General features: G+C 42.8%; 1 protein-coding gene across 3 annotated transcripts in view; it reads right to left on the bottom strand.

Moving 5' to 3' along the window:
• The window catches only part of reln (reelin), a 174,577-nt gene that overhangs the window by 139,019 nt on the left and 15,185 nt on the right, over positions 1–20,373 (bottom strand). For all 3 annotated transcript variants that reach the window (XM_079621465.1, XM_079621464.1, XM_079621466.1), the window contains exon 2: positions 9,702–9,809. In XM_079621465.1, coding sequence (XP_079477591.1) covers positions 9,702–9,809 — 108 coding nt within the window. The remainder of the gene's footprint in view (positions 1–9,701; positions 9,810–20,373) is intronic.

Here is a 20,373-nt window from a genome sequence, read left to right as displayed (position 1 = left end):
ATGGTGAGTTCAGTATGGTGAGGTCAGTATGGTGAGGTCAGTATGGTGAGGTCAGTATGGTGAGGTCAGTATGGTGAGGTCAGTATGTTTAGTTCAGTATGGTGAGGTCAGTATGGTGAGGTCAGTATGGTGAGGTCAGTATGGTGAGGTCAGTATGGTGAGGTCAGTATGGTGAGTTCAGTATGGTGAGGTCAGTATGGTGAGGTCAGTATGGTGAGTTCAGTATGGTGAGGTCAGTATGGTGAGTTCAGTATGGTGAGTTCAGTATGGTGAGGTCAGTATGGTGAGGTCAGTATGGTGAGTTCAGTATGGTGAGGTCAGTATGGTGAGGTCAGTATGGTGAGGTCAGTATGGTGAGTTCAGTATGGTGAGGTCAGTATGGTGAGGTCAGTATGGTGAGGTCAGTATGGTGAGGTCAGTATGGTGAGTTCAGTATGGTGAGGTCAGTATGGTGAGTTCAGTATGGTGAGTTTGGTACGGTGAGTTCAGTACGGTGAGTTCAGAATGGGGAGTTCAGTATGGTGAGGTCAGTATGGTGAGTTCAGTATGGTGAGGTCAGTATGGTCAGTTCAGTATGGTGAGTTCAGTATGGTGAGTTTGGTACGGTGAGTTCAGTACGGTGAGTTCAGAATGGGGAGTTCAGTATGGTGAGGTCAGTATGGTGAGTTCAGTATGGTGAGTTCAGTATGGTGAGGTCAGTATGGTGAGTTCAGTATGGTGAGGTCAGTATGGTGAGTTCAGTATGGTGAGTTCAGTATGGTGAGTTCAGTATGGTGAGGTCAGTACGGTGAGTTCAGTATGGTGAGTTCAGTATGGTGAGTTCAGTATGGTGAGTTCAGTACGGTGAGTTCAGAATGGGGAGTTCAGTATGGTGAGGTCAGTATGGTGAGGTCAGTATGGTGAGGTCAGTATGGTGAGGTCAGTATGGTGAGGTCAGTATGGTGAGGTCAGTATGGTGAGTTCAGTATGGTGAGTTCAGTATGGTGAGGTAAGTATGGTGAGTTCAGTATGGTGAGGTCAGTATGGTGAGGTCAGTATGGTGAGTTCAGTATGGTGAGGTCAGTATGGTGAGTTCAGTATGGTGAGTTCAGTATGGTGAGTTCAGTATGGTGAGTTCAGTATGGTGAGGTCAGTATGGTGAGTTCAGTATGGTGAGTTCAGTATGGTGAGGTAAGTATGGTGAGTTCAGTATGGTGAGTTCAGTATGGTGAGGTCAGTATGGTGAGTTCAGTATGGTGAGTTCAGTATGGTGAGTTCAGTATGGTGAGTTCAGTATGGTGAGTTCAGTATGGTGAGTTCAGTACGGTGAGTTCAGTATGGTGAGTTCAGTATGGTGAGTTCAGTATGGTGAGTTCAGTACGGTGAGGTCAGTACGGTGAGTTCAGAATGGGGAGTTCAGTATGGTGAGGTCAGTATGGTGAGTTCAGTATGGTGAGGTCAGTATGGTGAGGTCAGTATGGTGAGTTCAGTATGGTGAGGTCAGTATGGTGAGGTCAGTATGGTGAGGTCAGTATGGTGAGGTCAGTATGGTGAGGTCAGTATGTTTAGTTCAGTATGGTGAGTTCAGTATGGTGAGGTCAGTATGGTGAGTTCAGTATGGTGAGTTTGGTACGGTGAGTTCAGTACGGTGAGTTCAGAATGGGGAGTTCAGTATGGTGAGGTCAGTATGGTGAGTTCAGTATGGTGAGGTCAGTATGGTCAGTTCAGTATGGTGAGTTCAGTATGGTGAGGTCAGTATGGTGAGGTCAGTATGGTGAGGTCAGTATGGTGAGGTCAGTATGGTGAGTTCAGTACGGTGAGTTCAGTATGGTGAGGTCAGTATGGTGAGTTCAGTATGGTGAGTTCAGTACGGTGAGTTCAGTATGGTGAGTTCAGTATGGTGAGGTCAGTATGGTGAGGTCAGTATGGTGAGTTCAGTACGGTGAGTTCAGTATGGTGAGGTCAGTATGGTGAGGTCAGAATGGTGAGTTCAGTACGGTGAGTTCAGTATGGTGAGTTCAGTATGGTGAGGTCAGTATGGTGAGTTCAGTATGGTGAGTTCAGTATGGTGAGGTCAGTATGGTGAGTTCAGTATGGTGAGTTCAGTATGGTGAGGTCAGTACGGTGAGTTCAGAATGGGGAGTTCAGTATGGTGAGTTCAGTTTCGTGAGTTCAGTATGGTGAGTACAGTATGGTGAGGTCAGTATGGTGAGTTCAGTATGGTGAGTTCAGTATGGTGAGGTCAGTACGGTGAGTTCAGAATGGGGAGTTCAGTATGGTGAGTTCAGTATGGTGAGGTCAGTACGGTGAGTTCAGAATGGGGAGTTCAGTATGGGGAGTTCAGTATGGTGAGGTCAGTATGGTGAGTTCAGTATGGTGAGTTCAGTATGGTGAGGTCAGTATGGTGAGTTCAGTATGGTGAGGTCAGTATGGTGAGTTCAGTATGGTGAGGTCAGTATGGTGAGGTCAGTATGGTGAGTTCAGTACGGTGAGTTCAGTATGGTGAGTTCAGTATGGTGAGGTCAGTATGGTGAGTTCAGTATGGTGAGGTCAGTATGGTGAGGTCAGTATGGTGAGGTCAGTATGGTGAGGTCAGTATGGTGAGGTCAGTATGGTGAGGTCAGTGTGGTGAGTTCAGTATGGTGAGTTCAGTATGGTGAGTTCAGTATGGTGAGTTCAGTATGGTGAGGTCAGTATGGTGAGTTCAGTATGGTGAGTTCAGTATGGTGAGGTCAGTATGGTGAGTTCAGTATAGTGAGTTCAGTATGGTGAGTTCAGTATGGTGAGTTCAGTATGGTGAGTTCAGTACGGTGAGTTCAGAATGGGGAGTTCAGTTTTGTGAGTTCAGTTTCGCGAGTTCAGTATCAACACTGAATCAACACTGAATCAACTGAATCAACACTGAACTGAATCAACACTGAACTGAATCAACACTGAACTGAGTCAACACTGAACTGAATCAACACTGAACTGAATCAACACTGAACTGAATCAACGCTGAACTTAGTCAACACTGAACTGAGTCAACACTGAACTGAATCAACACTGAACTGAATCAACACTGAAATGAATCAACACTGAACTGAATCAACGCTGAACTTAGTCAACACTAAACTGAGTCAACACTGTACTGATTCAACACTGAACAGAGTCAACAATGAACTGAATTAAAACTGAGATGAATCAACACTGAACTGAATCAATGCTGAACTGAGTCAACGCTGAACTTAGTCATCACTGAACTGAGTCAACATTGTACTGATTCAACACTGAACAGAGTCAACAATGAACTGAATTAAAACTGAAATGAATCAACACTGATCTGAATAAACACTGAACTGAATCAACACTGAACTGAGTCAACACTGAACTGAATCAACACTGAACTGAATCAACACTGAACTGAATCAACACTGAACTGAGTCAACACTGGACTGAATCAACACTGAACTGAGTCAACACTGAACTGAATAAACACTGAACTGAATAAACACTGAACTGAATCAACACTGAACTAAGTCAACACTGAACTGAGTCAACACTGGACTGAATAAACACTGAACTGAATAAACACTGAACTGAATCAACACTGAACTGAATCAACACTGAACTAAGTCAACACTGAACTGAATCAACACTGAACTGAGTCAACACTGAACTGAATCAACACTGAACTAAGTCAACACTGAACTGAGTCAACACTGGACTGAATCAACACTGAACTGAGTCAATGCTGAACTGAATCAACACTGAACTGAATCAACACTGAACTGAATCAACACTGAACTGAATTGAAGTTTGTAAAAGTAACTCAATGAAACACTCCAAGCACAACTACACGTGTGCTTCTGTGTGTGTGTGTGTGTGTGTGTGTGTGTGTGTGTGTGTGTGTGTGTGTGTGTGTGTGTGTGTGTGTGTGTGTGTGTGTGTGTGTGTGTGTGTGAGTGTGAGTGTGTGTTTGTGTGTGTGTGTGTGTGTGTGAGAGTGTGTGTGTGTGTGTGTGTGTGTGTGTGTGTGTGTGTGTGTGTGTGTGTGTGTGTGTGTGTGTGTGTGTGTGTGTGTGTGTGTGTGTGTGTGTAGCTGTCAGAGGAGTCAGAGAGCAGACTGATCACAGAGCTGCTGAGCTTTTGAAGTCTCTCAGGGACTGACAGCTCTTCAACCCCATGAGAGCGCTAACGCACACACACACACACACACTCACATAATGTTAACTAAGAATGATGGCATAAAGCAGCATGCAAATGAACGCATAGTGAGAGTAAATACAGGAAACTGCACAAACACACACTGTTTCACTGAATTTGTTCTCCTTCATTTCATCCGCTCCATTAAGAGTTTTTTTTAATGCCTTTGTTTCTTTTCACTGGATGTGATATTCATCATTTCATAACAGAAAGGCTCGCATCAGCTGATCCACGTCTATAGGAATACGACGCCGAACACTGTATACATGTATAAGCTCCTTCAGTATTATCAGCAGGGAGTTCTCCGCCAGAACAGAACACACCGCCAGTCCAAACTGCATTCGACGATAGTGGTCCTGACATAATTAGTAGTGTGTTGAAACTGGAGGTTATGTGCTCGACCAATCACAACACACTGCTCCAGCCGACCAATCAGAGCACAGTGTGCTTTTCAGAAGGAGGGCTTCATAGAGACAGGAAGTGAACAGAGCGTTACTGGCAGACTGGGAAGAGAGGAGCCGCAACAATGGAGAATATGAGGAAAATAATCAACATTCAAGCAGGAGAACATGTTCTAGCCGAGCCTGAACACTACAGCACGACTCTGAGAAAGGGTATTATATGGCCTCTTTAACATTCCTTTGGGTGTGAGGATCCATGTTCATCCCGTCACTCACTCACTCACGAACGAATGCTGCATTTAACGCTGTTTAATCTTCGGCCGAAGCCTTTGCTCGATCCGCGGCTCAACTCGTGTTTTCATTCACTGACACTCAAGATCAGACAACGCTTTCGGTTCATCTGAAGTTAAAAGTCTTTCATTTTATAGCTAATTTAACTTTTATTTATGATGAAAAAGCCACACAAAATGTATGTATGTGACCTAAATTTTGGCGTATGTCTAAAGAAAATATGAAGTATATGGTCTTTAAAATAAATCATTATTTTCTTTGGGTGACATTTTTTTTTTCATTAATAGTAAATTAAAATGTAAAATTTGTAAAACCATAAATAGAATTAGAGCTGCAGAATCATTAAAACCCACAACGTATTCTGAAACTATTAACAACATACTGTCATGCGTCTCAAAATAAGCATCATTTACGTTTCTCTGGAGAGTTCTGAAGCACATGTTGGGAAAGTGCCGTCAGGTTTAACTCTCCTGTGCAGTTTGAGTGTCTCCTCATCATACATCACATCAAGTGTTATTAATGACCTAATCCACATATGAGCTGTAAAGCTGGGCAAACATCTGTTCCATCAGATATAGACTTCTGTAATGAGCTTCCCATAGAAACCAGTGCCGAGGATGTGATCACACACTGAAGGAGCGTCTGCATTCACTCGTTCAGCTTTAGCGGCGTAATGCAGAGAACAGTCAGTGAGATTTCAGAAAAACACCAGGGTGTGTAAATAATGACTTCATTTCATAGTGGACAAAAATAGTCAAAATTAAAATGTTGAAGTCTTGCCAACAGAATAAAGATTGTATCATCTTATAGTTAAATGGCATTGGGATTAAAAATTGCAGTTTTAATGGGTTTCAATGGGGACATTTTTGTCCAGAAGGTCCTATTTTGTGTATCTAGTGCAAAATAGATTTTTTTAAAGGAAATGGCGGTGAAATAGTAAAAATACACACCTGTGCCAAATGTTATGCAGTTAGCATTAACACAGGCAAAGTGATTAAAAAAAACTGGAAAAGATAAAAATGTCCATGAGGATGCACAAGGGTTAAAGGAACACTCCACCGTCTTTTGAAATAGGGCTTATTCACCATCTTTCCTACATTTAGATAGGTGGGCAAATGCAGTTTTGTCTCAGTGCATGCATTGTTTAGTTTGGCAGGGTCGCCGCTAGCTTAGCTTAGCATAATGAATGGAATCCTTTGTTGCCAGCTAGCATGTCCTGAGTAAAAGTGATAAAAAAAATAAAAAAAACGAATTACTTCTTGTGGCCTGCGTATTCACAACGAGTTCAAATAGCGATGCAGATTAAGACTAGGCGATTTCCTAGGTTGGTGACTAAGAGGGTGACTTCTCGGACAGTCGAGATCCAGAACCATACCTCTGTGAGCCAGAGTTTCCAGAAGAGGAGCGCGTGCTTTGGAAATAGGAGCAGGTTGCGATCGCTCAACACCAGACTCAACATCTCAGATCAAGATGAGCGTGCCCAGAGTTGTGTCACAGCTACCGAGGATTTCTCTGCGTTGATCTATCCTGCAGTCCTCGACTTTTTTCCCCGGTGCGATAAAGTAAACTGAAAAAAACGCCCCACGCCGAATGGACCCAATGGACAGCTGTCCACAGAGTAAGTGATTATTTTCAATTACCATGTTTGCTGTAACTTCTCAAAATAAACACAATCCAAAAGCAAAGATGCTGGGTGCAGGTCACGCCGGTATGTTGACGGATTTCAGGTGCTGCGTGATATCTCTGCGCCCAGTAGCAGTGCTTCGCCTGTGCTTCGCCCTAATATAGTCCCAAGTCAATATCTGCCTAGGAAATCGCCTAGTCTTAATCTGCATCGCTATTTGTACTTTGTGAATACGCAGGCCACAAGAAGTAATTCGTTTTTTTGGGGAGGTTTTTTGGATCACTTTTACTCAGGACATGCTAGCTGGCAAGGATTCCATTCATTATGCTAAGCTAAGCTAGCGGCGACCCTGCCAAACTAAACAATGCACGCACTGAGACAAAAATGTATTTGCCCACCTATCTAAATGTAGGAAAGACGGTGAACAAGCCCTATTTAAAAAACCGGTGGAGTGTTCCTTTAAGTTCAGGAAAACACCAGGGTGTGTAAATAAAGACTTCATTTCCCTTTTCCCTTTAAGTTCAGAAACCCAGATAACAGAAAGGACATCGTCACTCAAGGGTTTCTAGAATGAAACTGAGAAATGGTTAGATGAGCTCAAAGCAGACTTCACCCAGCGTATATCCAGATGTGGAGGAGTGTATATCCAGATGTGGAGGAGTGATATTTTGTTTGAAATCATGTCACAGTTTTGCTTTTGTGGTTTACATACAGTGTCCAAAAGTGACGGACATCGGATATCTTTATTCAAATATGATTATAAAAATGTCGTAGTCATATTGCATAGCTGTGCTGGGAGTCGATTGTTTAATTTGTGATAATAATGCAATGAAACATTGTGCCACATCATTTTTGGCCATAAATTATGAAGATGTGCAAAAACAAGAGAGAACCAATGAAATATTAATAACTGATTATGTTTGCTTTTTCCTGTGAGCTTTTGTTTTTCTTTGCATAATAAAATAAAGCCTGTATATGTAGTTTGCCTTTTTTTTGCCAAATAATTTCGTCAGACAAATACCTTTACCAAGTTTAATGTTTTTTTTCTTCTTCCCTCAGTTATTTCCAATATTTTCCTCATATTTCGATGGTTTAATCAGAGCAACCGGATTCATCAGAACACTACGGAGTTAAATCAACACATTCAGTGACGGTGGATATCACCTGGATCCTCACCTACTACTGTTAATGCTTGGCTTATGAATATTAATAGATTATGTGGGTGGATGTTTCAGAAAGGTTACCAAACAACGTCACATAATTAATATTCATGAGTCCATGAAATGATTTCATAACCAGCCCTAAACTCGCGTGTTGAATGCTGTATTAATGTGCTGTTCTCAGAGAGAGAGACTGGGAACCGTTTGCATGTCGATGTCATGTTCACATCACACAAACTCTTATATCAGAATATCAGAAGATCTTATAGACACAGAGGAGAATATCAGAAGATCTTATAGACACAGAGGAGAATATCAGAAGATCTTATAGACACAGAGGAGAATATCAGAAGATCTTATAGACACAGAGGAGGATATCAGAAGATCTTATAGACACAGAGGAGAATATCAGAAGATCTTATAGACACAGAGGAGAATATCAGAAGATCTTATAGACACAGAGGAGAATATCAGAAGATCTTATAGACACAGAGGAGGATATCAAAAGATCTTATAGACACAGAGGAGAATATCAGAAGATCTTATAGACACAGAGGAGAATATCAGAAGATCTTATAGACACAGAGGAGGATATCAGAAGATCTTATAGACACAGAGGAGAATATCAGAAGATCTTATAGACACAGAGGAGAATATCAGAAGATCTTATAGACACAGAGGAGAATATCAGAAGATCTTATAGACACAGAGGAGAATATCAGAAGATCTTATAGACACAGAGGAGAATATCAGAAGATCTTATAGACACAGAGGAGAATATCAGAAGATCTTATAGACACAGAGGAGGATATCAGAAGATCTTATAGACACAGAGGAGAATATCAGAAGATCTTATAGACACAGAGGAGAATATCAGAAGATCTTATAGACACAGAGGAGGATATCAGAAGATCTTATAGACACAGAGGAGAATATCAGAAGATCTTATAGACACAGAGGAGGATATCAGAAGATCTTATAGACACAGAGGAGAATATCAGAAGATCTTATAGACACAGAGGAGAATATCAGAAGATCTTATAGACACAGAGGAGAATATCAGAAGATCTTATAGACACAGAGGAGAATATCAGAAGATCTTATAGACACAGAGGAGAATATCAGAAGATCTTATAGACACAGAGGAGAATATCAGAAGATCTTATAGACACAGAGGAGAATATCAGAAGATCTTATAGACACAGAGGAGAATATCAGAAGATCTTATAGACACAGAGGAGAATATCAGAAGATCTTATAGACACAGAGGAGGATATCAGAAGATCTTATAGACACAGAGGAGGATATCAGAAGATCTTATAGACACAGAGGAGAATATCAGAAGATCTTATAGACACAGAGGAGAATATCAGAAGATCTTATAGACACAGAGGAGGATATCAGAAGATCTTATAGACACAGAGGAGAATATCAGAAGATCTTATAGACACAGAGGAGGATATCAGAAGATCTTATAGACACAGAGGAGAATATCAGAAGATCTTATAGACACAGAGGAGAATATCAGAAGATCTTATAGACACAGAGGAGAATATCAGAAGATCTTATAGACACAGAGGAGAATATCAGAAGATCTTATAGACACAGAGGAGAATATCAGAAGATCTTATAGACACAGAGGAGGATATCAGAAGATCTTATAGACACAGAGGAGAATATCAGAAGATCTTATAGACACAGAGGAGGATATCAGAAGATCTTATAGACACAGAGGAGAATATCAGAAGATCTTATAGACACAGAGGAGGATATCAGAAGATCTTATAGACACAGAGGAGAATATCAGAAGATCTTATAGACACAGAGGAGAATATCAGAAGATCTTATAGACACAGAGGAGAATATCAGAAGATCTTATAGACACAGAGGAGAATATCAGTCCTTCATGAATTCTCAGAAACATTAGGCAAGCTCTCAAACAACATCAAGCTGTCCTCCTCCCACGGACTCTGCTCTTATCTAACCGATAATGAGACTCAAGTGGACTCGACCCCGGGTGTGAGGATTCATTGATAGAATGTGACTTGTTCTGCAGACTCACCGAAGCCGAAAGCTGGAGACGCTGGGATGGGAGAGGACTGGACACTGGTGGAGGTGTAGAGACCCGTGACCAGAAGCCCATCGAAGTACGTACTGGTGGAGATGGTCACTGCAGACACACGACACAGTGTTAGACATCTGACCACAGAACACTCGTGAGATGAAGACCACAGTTACCACAATCCCAGCTAACAGGGAACCGTCTGGCAAGTTATCAGTTATCATCCAGTAACATTCATATCTAAGATATCTGGTCCTTAATAATGTTCTCAAAACGTTAGCAAAAAAGAAAACTATTTATACATTTTTCATGGAATGATTTTTTTCTGAAACAATTCAGTTTTGAAACAATGTTTTTTACATGTTACTTGTTGCAGAACGTTCAGAGAACATTCAAAAGTAACGTTCCCATAATGTTTGAAGAATGATACAATAATGTTCCCTTAAACAATTACATTATCAACAATAAACATTTCTAAAAAGCAGGATGTTTTAAACATTCAGGAATGCCGCTTTAGTAATGTGCGGGACACGTTGTGTGAGCTGTGATGTGAACTGGGAGTCTGCTGGGAGAAAACATCTAAAGTTTCCCAGACAGCAACCGTGCCGGCCCAGACCCGGGCCACATCTGGCACATGTGGACTCAACGCTTGCCAGATGTGGGCCGGATCTGGCCCGGCACGGTTGCTGTCTGCGTTCCCATCATTGTTTCCCATTTAAAGCGTCTCTCTGGCTGAACTGGATTCCAGAGCACTGGATGATATTTGGACAGATTCCCACACAGAAGAAATGATGCTGTACAAGACAAAAACAATGAAGCATTGGGGCTACATGCTGCTCCACCAAATCACCAAAGGGCTGCACAATCAGTCGACATTTGATTGCCCAAAAATCAAGATTTGTGCAAATAAACCAAGCTAAAATTATTATAGCGAAAGAATATAGGTGAATGTCACATGAGAGAAAGCACTGTCTCAATCACGATTGGCTCATTGATGTGTTGATGTAATATGTCTCCTATCACAGATGACCTGCAAATTGACACAAAGAACATCAACTGGAAATGGAAAATTAATTGGGTCTAAAATTGTCCAGCATTCACCATAGTAATGGACCCTCGCTCTCAGTCAGTCAGAGAGAGAGAGAGAGAGCAGATGTGAGTGCAGGCGGCGGCGGGGGCGAACGAACGAATGAATGAACGAATGCAACACCTCACAGCACAGACTGTCAAAAGAGCCATGTTAGCATGGTGCCGATGTCACTAAATACTGTGAGAAAACGCTTATTAACTCTTTCAACGCCGGCGCATTATTTTTAGGTCGCCAGCTTTTTTGATTGTACTCACAAATCGTTCATGGCCTCCAAAATATTTTGTTGTACGAATATGTAAATTGTAAACGGTCAATATATCAAAAGATAGAACAGAGTATGACAGAAAATCATACATTCTTTTTTATCAACACTTGAATGTGGGTAAGTTTCATTAAAAACTACATTTGTCAAAGACTTCAGAGCGATTCAGATCGATCGAGTCCAACACTCTCAAAGCTTTAACTCTTCACGGTTAAACATTTCATTCAGTAACGTTGAGTTGCCGTATTTAATATTGATGATAGTATATTTTGCATGTGTGTCAGCAATGCTTCTATCGCTCGTTTCTGCTTCTTCTTCACCTGTGTTTTGATCAGGAGATTCTGAACTCTTTCAGAAGAAACAGCGCCCCCTACTGTACAACAGTCGAAACACGGATAGCCGGAAAATTCTGTCAGTCTGTAGTAAAACATTCAACAGTAAATTCAAGAGCAGCTCGGTCAGTTTAATTCAACTGAAAAGTTACAAAGAGCCAATAATGCATTTTCACATGTCACTGTATTCAGTTTGCTTTTTTCCACTTTGCAATCCAGAAAATTAAAATATGATAGACTTCTGTAGTCTGTACTGATTCCAGTGTCCCACCTTCTTGCTCATTTCACATTTCATGCAATGCTTTTTAGTTTCTTTTGGCATTATAATTTAGCTTCGCTAAACTGGGCAGATAATTTTTATTTTTGGATTGGGAGAGTAAATGTTGAGTTGTGTTATATTGTAGGCTACTTGTTCTGTAGGTAGTTAAGTGCTCATGATTAGGTTGAAGATGGAGTTCCCTTTCGAGAGAATTAGCACTGCGTCGATGACGACACTTTGGGAAACGCTCTTAGCGTAACGCATCTGAAGTATGAATGAAACTAATCCAATCCTGATTGGTGCTGCGTCATGATGTAACATGTGACGGCATACACACGGAAGCTACAAAGGGACGCCGGCACAAAACAGAGTTAGCTTTTTGTTCTTCAATATCTCTAAGCGTACAGCAAAAAAAGAAAAGAAAAAAAAGACGTGTGCTTAAGTCAGCATTCCATTCAGACCATGTTTCACTTATTATATAACGTTATTATGGCTGCATTTAATTCTGAGGAAAACGCATTCCTCCGCCAGACCGGGAGTCCGGGTTTTACAGCCGCTACTTCATAATTCCCAAGAAGGATGGGGTTGCGTCCAATTCTAGATCTAAGGCACTTGAATCTGTCTCTGAGGAGATTCAGGTTCAAGATGCTCACTATTCCCATCATCGTGAGCCAATTCAAATCCGAGGATTGTTTTGTCACGGTAGATCTGAAGGACACATACTTCCACATTTCTATCCTCCCATTTCACAGGAAGTTCCTGAGGTTCGCTTTCGGGGGCGAAGCGTTCCAATATCTGGTTCTTCCGTTCAGGCTAGCTCTCTCCCCTCGCACGTTTACCAAATGCATGAATGCAGCTCTAGCTCCGCTGAGGCTTCAGGGTATCAGGGTGCTGAACTACATCGACGACTGGCTTATTATGGCCCAGTCACAAGAGCTGGCAGTTCCCGGTGCCATCCTTGCCCAAATCCAGAGCTTGGGGTTGAGACTCAACACAAAGAAAAGTGTGTTGGCGCCAGCCCAGAGAACCACATTCCTGGGAGTGGTGTGGGTTTCGGTCACGATGCGGGCACAATCCTGTGGTGGGTCTCCTGCACTGATCAAGTCCATCCTGGCCACGGTGACCAGGACAAAGCTAGGCCAAGCCATCACTGTGAAGCATTTTCAGGGAGTTTCACGGTTAGGGCTCATGGCAGCAGCGTCCAACATCATTCCATTCGGCATGCTGCACATGAGGGCCCTGCAGTGGTGATTGAAAACCAAGTGGTTTGCATGATCAGGGTTACGCGTAGATGCCTTTGTTACCTATCTATATGGAAGAAACCTTGGTTCCTGTCCCAAGGCCCTGTACTTGGAGCATCATGTCGCCGGGAAGCCTTTCGACAGATGTCTCCCTCACGGCCTGGGGCGTAGTCATGTACGGTCGCTTTAGGAGAGGTCAATGGCAGGACCATCATTCCACTTGGCACATAAATTGCCTGGAAATACTGCCGGTCTTCCGAGCTCTGAGGAGTTTCCTGCCAGACCTCAAGGGTCACCACATTCTTGTCAGAACAGACAATAAGAGGGTTCTGAGATCACGCGCTCTATGCAGACTGGCGAATCAGATCCTCCTGTGGTCAAAAACACTGTTGTCTCTCAGAGCAACATACATCCCAAGGCACCAGAATCGGGGAGCAGACATCCTGTGGAGGCAGGGGCGGAGGCCCGGGGAATGGAGACTCCACACCGAGGTGGTGATGTCGATATGCGAGAAGTTTGGCCCAGTGGAAGTGGATCTGTTTGCGTCTCAAGAGACGTCACACTGTCCAATGTGATTCTCCCTCACACATCAGCTCTGCTGGGGTTGGATGCCATGGTGCAGGCGTGGCCGAGGCTGCGTCTGTACGCATTTTCCCCAACCGCTCTGATCCCGGGAGTCCTGGAGAGGGTCCGTCGCAACGAGGTCAGTCTACTTATACTAGCCTTCTAGTAGCTCAAGTAGATCAACAGGCAGGGCTCATTGTGGCATAATGGGTATTCGTTCCCCAAAGTGTTGTCATCGATGTAGTGCGAGTTCCCTCGAAAGGGACCGTCTCGGGTTACAACTGTAACCCTTGTTCCATTAAGAAGGGAACGAAACACTGCGTCCCTTTGCCACGCCTCCCCGTGCCTGGAAGTGACTTGCTTCATTGCAGAAGCTAACGCTGTTGTGTGCAGGCATCCCTTTGTAGCTTCTATGTATGGCGTCACACAATACGTCATGACGCAACACCAATCAGGATTGGATTATTTTCATTCATACTTCAGATGCGTTATGCTAAGAACATTCCCCAAAGTGTCGTCATCGACGCAGTGTCTCGATCCCTTCTCAGGGAACAAGGATTACAGTCATAACCAGAGACGATTTTTGTGAAGTAAAGGCTTCTTCACTCAGTGAAAAGATAGAGTTCTTCATGAATAGACTCCTTAAGCTTGCTGGTAATTGTGAGACACACATTTTTCTGACAAGAAATGTGGTATAAAACCACGAGCCAACAGCAGATCCAGTCTGAATGCCTGCTGCTGGTTTAACCAACTGTTTAACACAATCCCAGGCAGACGGATCATGAAAGAGTGAAAGATAACCATCTTTATTATTAATAATATTAGTTCTAGTATGATTACTATTTGATAAAGACAAATGACTAGAGATGCTAGAGTGTGTGTGTGTGTGTGTGTGTGTGTGTGTGTGTGTGTGTGTGTGTGTGTGTGTGTGTGTGTGTGTGTGTGTGTGTGTGTGTGTGTGTGTGTGTGTGTGTGTGTGTGTGTGTGTGTAGTCGGTCTAGACGTGGATACACTCTGGATTAAAAACATATCCCTCGTTCCCGCCTCTCTCCCCACATGCCAGCTTCAATAATTCATCCTCTTACTGCCAGTGTAATATCTAGTCCTCTCACTCTCCATTTTTTTGTTTTTAACTTCATTATTCCTTTCCCTCGCCTTCTGAACAAGTGCAGCTCAGAATGTACAGATCGTGGCTTTACATCCAGTTATCTCACAATTATCACGTCATGATATCAATGAGAGGAATCATAGTAAAGGCTAATTGTCAGTGAAGGACAATTTATTCCTTTTCCTCATACAGTTTCAGAAGACATGAAATATAGCGCACATAGACATATAAGCTGCTTTCAAGGTATTTTTATCCTTTATGGAGCTTAAAAGATGTAAAATATTTATGCAAATAGAGTAAGTAATTAACAGGGGAATCAATATTGGCAGGATCGTCAACTATTCAAGAAAACGCAACGGCATGTTGTCAAATTCAGCGCTTGCTCTTCTCACACGAGACACCCGAGGCTGAGAGCATCAGTCCCTCAGGAGCGAGCGCTGTTCCAGCAGGAGAAGCGTTTGAAGACGGTGGGAGTGAATGGGCCAAGAGGTTATTATGAGCAGTGGAGGAGGGAGAGAACAGGGACGGAGGGATATCTGGAGAGGCCAGTGGAAGAAAAAGAGTGATCGATGAAAATGAAAGACGTAAATAATTCAGAAATCCATCTGAAAGCGGGGGAAGGGAGGAGAAAAGAGGAGAACCTGGTGAGAGTAACTCATAAAAACAGACGTATTCACCTGCGGGGGTTTGCATGCGCTTTGATGAGAACTCTTAACATTCACTCCACACCCGCACACACTCACACAACTCTCCCGATGAGCAATATCTGACTGTCTTTAGCAAGAGAGACTCGACGTGCCGTTGGGAGAGAGAGATAGGAACATAGTAAACGTGCCTGCCATGTCTTCGGTGAGATCTCCTCGTCTCTCCGTGTCTCCGCACATCATGCAATATAAATGTTGCGATGTGGTTCGCCTCATTACCAACACTCACCGCCACGCTCCTACTCAAGTATTGATAAACCTCTGGTCTGGGAGTGTCCCTGGACACGCTGACACTAACATGAGGAGCTGTTCTCTGTTGTAGAAGAATAGCAAACAGAAGAGGAACGGCTGTATTGGGACGAGGTGCAGGAACGGTCTTGGTTTAACGGGAGGTTCAGCCGGTTCAGACTCCGGTGTGTGTTTCCGTCATCGGATCAGCACCTGCCGAATCCTGAACGCCAGATGACGAGCTGAAGAGTGAAGCCAGAGAGTTGGCAGGCCTGAGCATTACCTCACTCTTAGTTAACAGCATGGCAGAGGAACAACGCCTGCCAGTGTGCAATGAATACATCAAGCCTTCACGCTTGCAATAGTCCGGTCCTTTCCGTTTCAGCAAGTTTTACTTGTACAGCGCTTATAATATATTTAGTTTCAAAGCAGCTGCTTCCTGTGAGGCTACGGGACAGAAGAAGAAAAAACAGAGAAGGAGAGAGAAACGTACACTTTTCCGTCTGGCGCTTCGTATATGAAACCTTAAAGGGGTTCCGTCATTGGATCGTCTGATGGACTTAGATTTAACTTTAATTACATTTTATGAGTCAACATACTTTATCACTAGTTGGAAAAATGAAATAACCTGTTAAACACGAAAGTATTATCCACTCATTTAAGACATTTCTCCTTATATAGAATCCTTTCGGGTTCTTAAAAATTGAGTCAAGAACCCTTGAGGTCTATAGAGAACCCATGAGGAGTGTAGTCTGGAACCAGAGGATTCTGTCCGAAACCCGCAAAAAATAAAAAAGGTAATTGTAACTTTTATCTCACAATTCTGACTTTTTTTTCACAATTGCGTTATATAAAGTTGCAATTGCATGTTATAAAGTCAGAATTGTAAGATATAAACTCACAATTCTGATGGGAAAGTCTTTCTTTCTTAGAATTGGACTTAAAGCTAGGGTAGGTAATGTTGGAGAGCTAGCCAGATTTGAAAGTGGCACCTCTTCTAAGCTCCGCCCCCTCCTGTCAGTGCTCCGTCCAAAGCTACGCCCCCCCCACAAACATGAACGCGCATCCACATTTGGAGTCAGCTGCATGTACCTACGACCTGTAACGCAACTGGCTTACACCGACAGAGAAGCTACTGTTAGCATTGGGATTTTTTTGAGAGGGGGCGGGATTTTTGTTGGGAAAGTCCGGGGAGAGACGCACACGTCGATTAGACTGGATAAACACATGCAGCATCTTAATTGTTAAGAAAATTAAACGAAATAAATGAATAAATCAAGCCTTTATTACAAAACACTAGGCTATATCATACAGCATTCTGAAAAATGCGCACCCCTAGTTCCTCCGTCTATGGCCCATGACGCGATGAGCATTTACAGCTACTTTAAAAAACGCGGGTCAGGAAGCGGGTCGGGTACAATATTTTCTTTCTTTTTTTTTCGCGGTCCGAGTTGCGGGCGGGTTAGTTGAAAACGTCGGTCGGGTGCGGGTTGTTTATACATTGACCCGCGCATCACTGCTGTGCACGCAGTGGTGCTCGGGCACGAGACATGAAGGCATCTGATTGGTTCTTTACATTCGCACCGAATGGCAGTGATTGGTCAGAGTTTTTACTGTCCTACAGCTGCTACAGAGCTCAGATTTTTTTCATTCCTTTTTCTGAACACATAATGTATTGACTACTATCAGATTGGAAGGACCATTTCACCCAGTATAAAAAAAAATGTTTCTGGACAGAATTACCTACCCTAGCTTTAATAACTCATCTGTATATATTGCAATTCTTAGATAAAAAGTCGCAATTATCTTTTAAAAGGTTTTATTCTATGGTGGAAATAAGCTTCCATACTTTATAATGGAAAAAGGTTATTTAGATCTTTCAAATTTTCTTCAAACTAAGAACAACAAAATATTTTAAGAACTGCTCACCCAAAGGTTCTTTGGGGAACCAGAACTGTCGAACCGACGCCACACATTCACAAACTCTTCCCAATCAAACACAGCGGATTAAACTCGTCCGCTCGTTAGAAGAGACTCCAAGACCCGAAATGAAGGGTCAGATAAGAAGACGTCTAATCTAGTGTTGGTGTTCCTGCAGGAACAGGGTTAGGACACAGTTCAATGGCATGGCTGTGAAAACCCTTTAATTTTTTAAGAGGTTGCTGCGCTGTTTCTCCAGTTCCTCTGCGGATTTAGTAGTTCCAGCCATCAAAGCACAGTGTGATTCGTCCACCTCTGTGTAGGTCAGCAGGTACAGACGCTCGCAATATGAAGGAAGCGTAGCCATCCGTGGCCATCTGATCTGTGTTTGACATCCCACTGGAAACCCTGTGTGCCCTTGAGGAGCCGGAAGCCGGGAGAGGCTCGGGCCATCTGTTCCCCGACCGGGCCAGAATCAGACATTTCTCAGGCTCAGGCTGAGTGTTGTGAACCTGCGCCGTGAGACTGAAGACACCGGGCCTTTGCCGTGTCATCAGGAGTGTGTGATGAGGTTACGTGTGTCGATGACAGCTGGATAACACTGATCAAACTGTGATGATTCTCTTGCGTAACCCTCTCTTGCCTCTCTGCCCTGCTGGCCACGCCATCTGCTGTCAAACACACTCCATCGCTCTCACACACATTAACAGGTCGGCTCATCTGCTGTCAAACACACTCTATCGCTCTCACACACATTAACAGGTCGGCTTCCTGAGGAACATCTTCTTTTAATGAGCCTCCTAACCTCTTAATACAAGCTAACCTTTCTTCAAACTTCCTCCAAAAACAAAACACAATACGAATGTGTTATTCTGAGGTTTTCTGATGCCATAATAGAGCTTGATATAGATAAAACACTGCAGTTTTCAATTGTCCAAGCTCTGATTTGGGGTGTGTTTCCCGTACAACGGAGTAACTCGTGCTTCACCACCATAGTGCGATGTCCCGACTGTTCCCCGAAACCGGACTGTGGCGTGTGGTCGTTCAGCCACGCAGGTGTAATAACTTTCTTTAATGAATCTGTTTGAGATCGAATTAATGCGAGATGTTTTGCTATAAATTACAGACATGAGGAATATTTCTAATTTTTCTCAGTTATTTTGCTTCATTTCCAGATATAATCATAGGCTCGTTCTTACGCACTAGAGCTCGTTCACACATGCGCACTCTTCAAAAACAACGCTTTAAATCTCTTGACAAACTAAAAGACGTAAATTACATTTACTTATTTTGCATCAGTCCACGTCATGCAAACGAGAAACTCTTCTTCTAACCACAGGTCAAGATCTGTCGCTCCAAACACACAACTCTGGAGCGCTGGTTTCGGGAAACACAACCCTGGCTAATATCTCACTATAAACAGCAGGATTCTGTACACATGACACTAATGAGAACTAGAATAAAACACTTCCTCCGAGCCGAGATAACAGCACTGTGTTAGACACTACTGGGAGTCTTGTTATCTAATGGCTTGCAATAATATGTAAGCAACTTGTTCTGTTTCTTCAACTCTTGATGGCCGAGAGTGTGTGGAAATTCCCTTCTAGTTTGGCTCGATCAGTCATTTCATTCAGTGGCATTCTGGAGGATGTTGTGCTTCAGACTTTGTTTGTGGAGTTTATTCTTTTTGTTCTTTTCTAGTATGTCAATGACCTTGTGCACAACCATCAACATTGTTTCAAAGCAGCTTTGCAGAAATTCACAATGGTAATCTTTCCTATGCATTTACACCTCACAGTCCAGATTGAGAATTGTATAGTGCTGGTGAATGGATACAAGTTAAGACACACTGTGAGAAACAATTGTGCAGGATTAGTTTTAGGTACAAAGCAGAAGTCACTGGAAACACCTTATCTACCCATCAAAGGTGCATTTCAGTGCTTGTACTGAGTAACGTACCTTTAGGGCACTACTATAACCCTTTCAGAGGTAGATTAGGCACAGAGACCTCAGTGACAGCTGTTATGTCCATAAAGGTACAATTTTGGACTATTTCTTCCTGAGAGTGAACAGGTCGCTGCCTGACTCGACTGATGCACTTGCATCTTCAACATGTAATTTCAAAAGCATAACAAAAAAGCATGAATCCGTCCCTGCTCCTTCCACTGTGAGTCGAACACGGATGCAGGGATTTGCTCACATTCATACACAAGAGCATCAGTGAGGTTTATTTTAATGATCTAAGCGCATGGTCTAAAGCGCAGGTGTCCAAATCCACTTTTGCTAGTTTAACGACGGGAAAAATGGTTGGCGCGCCCCGCGCATTGTCTAAAAGGGTTGTCTTTATTCCCTTAATGAGTAATGGGTGTGTCTTGAATTTCCGTGCGTTAAACCAATCAGAGTCTCATCTCCCATTGCCTTTAAATGGAGGCATGGAGGATTTGCTTTTTACAATGACGGAAACGGATCTGCTCGTGCGCGAGGTAAAAGTGCGCAAGCAGACCATCTACAGGGCAAGCCGGATTCACCATATCTTTATGTACACAATAATCTTTTACATTATAATCCTTTTATTTTAATATTTGGTATGTTTGTGTGCCAATAGGTGCACATTACTAACGCGGTCTTTAAATAACAAAAAATATTTTTTTTTTAGACGCAGTCTATTTCTGTTCCCTCAAAACAGCAACACCTTGTTCTCAGACCAGCAGCTCATGGGCGCAAATGCATTTGCTGAAACTAGCAGAAGAAGCGCAATGTGACTGCATTTAAGATAGTTCCCTTAATGTCTAAACTGAAAGGTCAAGTCAATAAGAAACATTCTGACCAATGACCATCACTTATTTGTGAAAGTGCGCAGATGCACATTGGGAAGTTAAAATCATGAACTGAAGGTGAACTGTATTCTGTGTGGAGTGTGTGAGAGCACAAACGCATTGATCCGGTGTGTGTGCTCCTCGAGTC

Source organism: Phoxinus phoxinus (assembly GCF_949152265.1).
Source record: "Phoxinus phoxinus genome assembly, chromosome: 8".
NCBI lineage: Eukaryota > Metazoa > Chordata > Actinopteri > Cypriniformes > Leuciscidae > Phoxinus > Phoxinus phoxinus.
The sequence above is the reverse complement of the archived record's forward strand: the minus strand, read 5'-3'. Positions and strand labels throughout refer to the sequence as shown.